The sequence below is a fragment of the Nicotiana attenuata genome, chromosome 1 (assembly GCF_001879085.1).
Source record: "Nicotiana attenuata strain UT chromosome 1, NIATTr2, whole genome shotgun sequence".
NCBI lineage: Eukaryota > Viridiplantae > Streptophyta > Magnoliopsida > Solanales > Solanaceae > Nicotiana > Nicotiana attenuata.
In genome coordinates this window covers 5,218,196-5,226,603 of record NC_031989.1, presented here as the reverse complement: position 1 = coordinate 5,226,603, position 8,408 = coordinate 5,218,196, and the positions used below count along the sequence as shown (strand labels likewise).

At 35.9% G+C, this 8,408-nt stretch overlaps 1 protein-coding gene across 1 annotated transcript in view; it reads right to left on the bottom strand.

Annotated features, from left to right (window-relative positions):
- LOC109228094 (phenylalanine--tRNA ligase alpha subunit, cytoplasmic-like) overlaps positions 1–8,271 on the bottom strand; it is a 9,085-nt gene extending 814 nt beyond the window's left edge. The window contains exons 1-16 of the mRNA XM_019393295.1: positions 8,047–8,271; positions 7,482–7,604; positions 7,122–7,214; positions 5,822–5,878; positions 5,596–5,651; positions 5,374–5,466; positions 4,691–4,781; positions 4,526–4,563; positions 4,349–4,387; positions 3,637–3,713; positions 3,480–3,564; positions 3,288–3,384; positions 3,101–3,197; positions 1,270–1,341; positions 1,019–1,085; positions 817–942 (exon numbers count right to left, since the gene is read on the bottom strand). Of these exons, the coding sequence (XP_019248840.1) occupies positions 817–942; positions 1,019–1,085; positions 1,270–1,341; positions 3,101–3,197; positions 3,288–3,384; positions 3,480–3,564; positions 3,637–3,713; positions 4,349–4,387; positions 4,526–4,563; positions 4,691–4,781; positions 5,374–5,466; positions 5,596–5,651; positions 5,822–5,878; positions 7,122–7,214; positions 7,482–7,604; positions 8,047–8,193 (1,358 nt within the window). The 5' untranslated portion in view covers positions 8,194–8,271. The remainder of the gene's footprint in view (positions 1–816; positions 943–1,018; positions 1,086–1,269; positions 1,342–3,100; positions 3,198–3,287; positions 3,385–3,479; positions 3,565–3,636; positions 3,714–4,348; positions 4,388–4,525; positions 4,564–4,690; positions 4,782–5,373; positions 5,467–5,595; positions 5,652–5,821; positions 5,879–7,121; positions 7,215–7,481; positions 7,605–8,046) is intronic.

Sequence of the window (8,408 nt, the reverse complement as noted above, 5' to 3'; positions counted from 1 at the left end):
TCTCAAGACATTACCAAGAACTGCAAACAACTGCAGCAACTACACCAAAGCCAGAGGACTTACAATCTCGGTCAACTAACACGAATCTTGCCAAGAATTGCATTCAGAAACTATTGCACGCATTGTATGAGAGCACCTTAGTCATTGAGGCTTTGAAGTGTTCAGCAGTAAACAATTTGAGTACACCATTAAAACCAAACTGACACCTTCTTTTTCTCTAGGGATGTATAAGCATATCTAAAGACAAATCTCTCCAACTTGATAGTTTCTGAATGTAAATCATTAAAACCATTAAAACCAAACTGACACCTTCTTTTTCTCTAGGGGCCCACTTCCATTATGCGACAAATCTCTCCAACTTGCTTATTAAACATGTAAATCATCCAAGGTTCAATAAACAATTTGAGTATCATTAAAACCAAACTGACACCTTCTTTTTCTCTTGGGACCCACTTCCGTTAGCCACAAATCTCTCCAACTTGCTATTAAACATGTAAATGGCCCACGGGTTTGAGCCTAGAACTTTTCTAATTGATTTGAATAGTCACATGTTCGCACAAATAAGATGAATCATAGATACAAATTAAACTTTGCGATCTTTCTTGCTACAGTCAATGCTTTCAGGTAGTATGGCTAAAGAAAACAACGAATGCAAGTGTTGTTTTACTATGGTTATCAGTTTTCCTGACGGGTTAATTATTAATAAGTTCAAACATGAAAACAACTCACAACTCCATCAACACCACCCAGCAATATAAGTACACAGTTAATTAAAATTTATAAATAAGAACATGATACTGCTAACAGTTTGTGTACCTCTCAAGGGAAAGGCCCCAGGCAATAACCCGAACATCTTCTGGAAGCCCCGTGGGAAGCAGCATTTCAGGCCTAAACATACCAGAATTTCCAACTTCTATCCATTTCTGTAAACCTTCATGGTAGCTGACAAAACAAAAGAAAATGAAATTAATGCTGAGTTGAAAAATTGTGCATTCGCGTCACATATAATACTACAAACCTGAAAATTTCCATGCTGGGCTCAGTATAAGGATTATAAGCAGGTTTGAACCGAAGCTTGGACATTCCTGTAATTAGAAAAAGAAAACAAATGTTAAATTAGCCCTCTCAAAGTTAAAAAGTCATGTAATTGAGTTGGACATTATATTGCTGCAAGCTATATCTTTTGTGTGAAACCCAAAACTTGAGGCAGACATTTCTGTACCAAAAATTGAACACAAGCAAGAATACAGCATAGTGTTGATTGGTTACCTAGACGAGAAAAGAAGTCATGAAGAACACCAATCAGGTCACCAAGAGTAAGTCCACGATCACATATTAAGCCTGGAGTGAGAAACAATGACAAAGAGTTCATGCAACTGTTAACAGGAACAGAACGCAGATAAAGAACAAGACATGCTTGAACAATTACCAAACACAACATAGTTTCACACCGTATCATGTTTGAATATGAAAAGATAGCTAGAGATGACCTATTTACACTACAGAATTTACACAGATGCAGAAACATGTTTCAGAAGTATGTAGACTAAAGGCTGCTTTTTGTAATTTTCTGTAGCATCTTGGTAGATTTTTAATAAAGTTTTACCTTATCAAGAAAAAAATATGTAGACTAAATCTAACTCAGGCTTCTGCTAATGCCAGTGTTAAATTCAACTTGGTAAGAGATCAATATGCTTTCAGTTTGATAGCATGTCAAGAAAGGTTAGCAGACCAACTGTACAGTCACTCAGTAAGTCATATAACATTAAACATGAAATCTAAAAATAAAATAAAAAAGGTGAAATGACTTGCTAATTGAAAAAAGAAAGATCTTTTAGCTGGTAGACAGAATAGTTTCAGTAACTTCTAACCTTAGACGGAGGCTCCAACCCCCCCCCCCCCCCCCCCCCCCCAAAGAATCCTCTTCTTGGGAGCAGAAGATGTCAAAACTTAGTAAGTTCACACTAAGAAAAAAAAATGTCGAGCCCTAAATTCTATTCCCGCAATGTCATACCTATCACCTGTGAGCTACGAAGCAAATACACCAAGTCTAAAGCCAAATTTTGGCGTCATACTGATATATAGTACAAAAACAAATAGTATCAAAAAGTCTTTGAATTATTGGAGATTGTGTAACTTTTGGTTTACAGCATAAAATTCTGCATTGCTAATTTAAGCTTTGCATAACTAACACAACATCTAGTTTTCGGCATAAAACTATTGTTAACTAATGCAGTGTTTGGTATGTCTTAACCATGCATTACTAACACAACATATGCGAGAATTTATGTATTAAAAATAGAATAAGAAATACATGTATAAGCATATCTAAAGACAAAAGCCCTTAAAGTAGACAATCTCTACATAATTTTTTTTTTTAAATCAGGAATCTCTAGATAACAATTGACATAACAATCCTTGTATTATTATTCCCCATATAACAATCCCTACATTATTATTCACCTAATTATCCTTGTATTATACTCCCTCTGTTCCAGTTTATGTGAACCTATTTCCTTTTTAATCCGTTCCAAAAAGAATGACCCCTTAGTAAATTTGGTAATAATTTAGCTTAAACTTACAATTCTACCCTTAATGAGAAGCTTTATAACCACACAAATACTCTGGACCCCTTTTTGACTTGTTTAGGACCACAAATTCCAAAAGTCTTCAATTTTTCTTAAACTCCGTGCCCAATCAAACAGGTTCACATAAATTGGAACGGAGGGAGTAATATTTTTATAACTAGTCCGCGAACCAAACTGATCCCTAATTGTGATACGTGAAGGGGTATTGCTCTTTGATAATGTGGTGTCAGTCTATCAGGGTAAGCGATAGAAATACTTGGACCTATTTTGCCAACCTAAAACAGAAAGAAACCAAGCAATGCATCATACAGTATCTAAAGGAAGGCTCATCATAATTCTACCATGAGGAACACAAGCAATAGACAACAAATCAGTTTTGCTGGCACTTCAAGGACCAGTCTCTATTCTAAGCTTAAGTTTTAGTACCATAGAAGCAGCAAGAGGAGAAAAAATATATATCAAGGAACCCGTAAAATATGGATGTAACACGAAATTGTATAACTATAAGTAACCTTCTATCTGGTGAAATTCAGCAAGATGTGTCTTATCAACTGCTTCATTTCTGAAAACACGATCAATAGAATAGTATTTCTTGGGGGTGAATGGCTTCTGCAATAAGATGTCATACGGATAATTTAAAACCTCACTATGTAGAATATACATGAAATATTGATTCTGGATATGGTGAGCGATTCGGACCTGAGCCAATGCACACAACATTCTTGACGAAACAGCAGTAGTGTGTGTCCGCAAAAGATTCTTGTTTGCTTCCTCTCTTTTCCAGTCACACCCATATCTAAGCAAGAAGCACCATTAAATACTGTACGTGGGTGTCAAAACCTTGACCAATGTGGGTGACACTGGATTCAGGACGTCAGTATTATACCATACCCCCTAGATTGGTAACCACCAGATTCATGAACTTGTTTTACGCGCTCAACATAATCTTCTGGAAGCATCTTTGTAGTGGAAGGTACTACAAAAGTCAAACAAATAGTTCATTAGAAGAGTGTCAGATGAAGTTGATAAAATGTAAAGTCAAACTAACCTTTCAAAAAGAATGTATCATGGGAATCACGGGCAGGGTGCTGTTGTGGCTGGAAAAGTGCATCAAAGTTCCAAAAACTGCAAGTATGATCAGTCACATTGATGTAACTTCTTTCAGAACTAAGACAAAAAGTAATTCTTGAATTTTTTACAGGGAAGAAAATGACAGTGCACAAATCACCACTAATTATTTATCAGAGAAGAATCACATGTAAATGGTATACCGTGTACGATGGCAAGTGAACTTTAAGGTTTAGCATCAATTTAAGTTTGAAAGGTCTTTTTTTTAAAAGGAGTTTGAGCTTGAAAGCTCATGAGTGTTCAGTGGCTATAGTTTACCATCTATGTTCAACAAATTTGATTGTTCACCAACAGAAGCTCATGAATGTTAAACTTGAAAAAATAGTACCAGTATTTGGCAAATGCTTTACAGCAGAAAAAGATAAGGTACTTTGAGACTGCATTATGTACTAGGAACTTTAGCAAGGAAAATGACAAAAGCCAAATTGAGAATAAAGTAGGATGTTTTATTCAAATATTTACATATCAACCTCTTAACTAGATCCATGCAAAGAAAATGTCAGTCGGCTCCATTTATTTGGACAAAAGGAAAAATAACCTAACATCCCTTTTCTATGGGAATTCTATCTATTCCATCGATTATGACAGGCTCACTTGTATTAGGAAAAAACCAACAGAGGATAATAGCTTACCTGCTTTCTACATAATTATTTGTTGGCATCTCCTCAAACCTGCAATCATAGTCCACAACAAAGAATTCCCAAATAAATAACTGAATATATATACATTGACACATTCATCCACACACATATTCATGCATATATACAGCCTCCACATATAGACACAGGAAAAAGGTCATTTAGCCCTACCCCATATTAAGAAAAACCATTTGTATCTGCCGCCTAACCTGCAACAAGATGGTATAATTTTATCAACACATGAGGGAAGGTAATCTGGCCTCAGTTAGTTAACAGAAGTACAGAACAAAATTAATTTAAACAACCAATAATGAGAAATGGAACCAAAAAGCATGCCTTGAGCAATGGATGAAGATAGCCACCTTCAACTGGCTGACCTTTAGCACTGAAGTTGTACTCTTTAAATTCCAATTCCTTCCAGTCACCCCTTCAAAGAAACAAGCAATTAGAACTAAACCAATTTTTAGTCTCTAGTGGAACCTTACACTCTTTAAGTAAACTATGATATGTTACATTAGCATTGGGGTTTATATAGGTCATGGTACAATTAGCCTATGCCTAGACCTACATACAAACATAAAATGGCTATTGCTCCGGCCGGGTACTGGGTTATTATAGAAGGCACATGGGGCTCAGCGCAAGACCCATCACCCACCCAGCCTTGGCAATTGATACAAATTCCCTATTCAGGCATATTCAAAGCTTTTGGTTTGCAAACTGTCACATTAAAAAACACTAGTTTTCCAATATCTTAACTAGGGTTGAACACATAACTGAAGAGACCTAGTCATCTTTTTATGAATTAAATCCTCTCCTATTGACACCTGTACTGAAATAAATAAGAAATGGAAATAAATTTCAGTCCAAGTTCCAAGACACACATTTTTTAACTCGAGCAGCAACCAAAAATCAACCGTCATCGAGAAAAACAACTCCATCAGTTAATTTATTAAACATTTACTAAAAGTAACTTCCAAATAATATCTATTCTTCCCAGAGAAAATAAGTCAGAAAGTTACCTCTGTAAGTTTTCCCGAGTGAGATCAGTAGCTGCTCTTTTCCTTTTAGGAGCATAATTAGGACCTTTTCTTACTGAGTTTCCTTTCCAAACCCTAATTGTAGACATCAAATGCATAGTTAGGACCTTTTAGTGCATATTTAAGAACCAGATTTTACCACATATTAGGAAAATTGTAAAAAATCAAGTGCTGGCGAAAGGAATTTGAAGGGTAGATAATTACTGCTGAGTTATTAGTTTTCTTCGCTTTAGAGCATCAATATCCTCCTGATTGACAGCCTGCAATGCATTGCTTGTTAAAGACAAATTGATTAACTATGACATAGTCAACTAACGACAAAACCATAACTGGCTTGCTGGTTGGGAGGAGAGACAATAGTAAAGATATGAAGGGCGAGTAAAAGGTGAAGGTTGGGGATAAGATGATCGCTGAATACAGATTTATATACCTCGCCATTTTGTATCCGCAAGAGCAAATCTTTAACTTTGTCATCAGCATGTTGGACCTACATAAGTTAACAAATAGACTAAAGAGTGGATCCCTGTAAAAGGTATTAAAAGAAGAACAAGTAGATGTCAACTTCACTTGCTGCCTCTGCATTAAAGTTCACAGAGACCTTATTCAACAGATAAGGAAAGAAACGGTAAAACAAAAGAGCAACGTGCTATAGATGAGCTAGATGGCAAACAATAAAGAGGAATAAACATAGAAGGAGAAACAGAAAATTTCAGGAACCACCACAAGGGAGGTTGAGGGACAGCTACTGAGCTACAGTTTAATAATGCTGAATGTATGCTAGCAATGGCGCTTTACTATCGCAAAAGAACTGGTATTAAGCAAGTAATAAGGGATTTTTCAGGCCTTCATAATCATTGTGAGGCATGAGGGGTAATATTCCTGTTTATTTGGCTATCCTAAGCAAGCACCACAGGGGACCAAGGAATAGATAAACTGTTATTCATCATTTTAACAAGATAGCAAGATGAAACAAGTCCAATTATCTTCCCTCTCCTTCTTCTTCTTCTTCTTCTTTTTTTTTTCTTTGGGGGTGGATTAGGGTAGAATTGGGTCAGAAGGGATAGTCCATTTACAGAGAAAGATGTTTTCTAGTGGAAGGGTCAGCAGTCAGCATAGACTTCCAATCATTTAGCTCTTGAAAGTAATGGCGCCACTTGGGTCCTAATCTTCAGGAAGATTGTAGAGATACATTTTTGCAATTACAAGCTCAAGGGGAAGAACTCGAGTTGATTATAATGGTGTTAAAGGTGTTCAAAACTTTAAGTAGAGGAGAGGTTGAAATTCATCTTTTTTGGATAAAGTAAGGTAATTTTATTAATGTTTAGTAACAAGAAGCTATTGCAGAGTGGAAAGGATCAATATATGATCCCAACAGGTGAGGTTGAAAATAAAATTAAAGTTGCAAGAGAGCAACACTACTGCTACCTATCAAAATGAAGAGTGTGGACGAGTTTACAGGTTGAGAAGCAGAGACGAACAACTCACTACTCTGAATGAGAGACGAGCAAGCAACAAAGAAGGAAAGATCAAACAAGGGGATTAGCTTTTGCTACCAAGAGATAGAAACTTTTTGTTTTGGGGCAAGGGTTGGAACCAAGGTACAGTTTTTTTATCAAGAACAAAGGTACAGTTTTTAATCCAACAAACAAAATGTAATCATAACAATAATGAGATTATAGAAATATAGTGGAGGATGAGGGAAAGTACACTCTTGTGTTTGCCTATTGTACCTTCCTTGAAACGTGGGTCTTCGCCATCTCCACCCACTTGTTCTTTATAGCTTGCTGGCAACCAATTTTAAAAACTGCAGGATCCAACTTTTTCTGCATCCAGATATCACATTTAGTCAAGAAGAGTTCCACTAAACAACGAACGCACATACCAAAAAAATGTAGTTTCATGAATATTTCTTTAAATTGTTACAACTTCCCTTTCTTTTATTTCTTTTGGAATTTTCATTTTTTGTCCATTATAATTCTGTTTTGTTTAATTGTTTGATATTTAAAATGGATTGTGAAAATCACTTAGTAAAATAACTTAATCCCTTCTTTGACGTAAAATGAACAAGCAACTAAAAAAACAAGAATAACCTGCAACTCCTCGCGTGCAATTCCCTCCCGTGGTACTGCTGAGAAAAGCTGAAATTCCGGAGAACCTACAGCAGCATAGGTCTTCCCCTCTTCAGTAAGCACCCATCTCTCTCTCCTAATATCCTGCACACATTCAATAAATTCAAACATGTTTCACATTCGGGAAAGCTATTTCCCGATGTTTCGCAGAGATGTTATATACATAAAAGACAATTTACAAAACAGCCTAATTCATTCTATTCAAAGTGTAGGATAAACAATAAGATAAACTTTTTCCTCAACTTGCCCATGGTCCAGGGGATGTTAGCTATCTAATATCTTTACAATAATTAAATCAACAGGATCCTTCTCTTTCCTATTCAAATTTGAATATGCCAATGAAAATTTTGAGAACTGGGGATAAATCAGACCCAAAACAGAACAGAAATTCAACAAGTTCGGCATTGAGGCATAGTTATTGTTTCAATAAATGCCCAATAAACAAAGAAATCATTAAGCATACATCGTCAATTATTGAAATTGAAAGAAGAAGAAAATGCATATTAAAGGCAGAAAAACTAAGCACCTGAGCATCAACAAGTCTAAATCCATTGAGGCTACGAATGACATTGACAATCTCATCATGAGCGAAGCCATGTTCTTCGGCGAATTTCCCACTATCAGAAATCTCATCATTCTTCTGAAGAAAAGCAAGAATGGCGTCTTCGGCCATATTCTTTCTGTAGGGTTTTGCTGTCTCTCTATCCTTGTCCCTAGCAGCAGTTGAGTAGTGAAGTGGACGTTATAAAGTTATATTCCTTTTTACAATTTGGTCCCGCAAACTAACGGAAGTTAAAATAGAGTGTTTGATTTTTGAATCTGTTGTTTCTTATTTTGTTCCCTAATCCTTTTCTATGTAATAAAAAGAATTGAAATAATATTTAATGA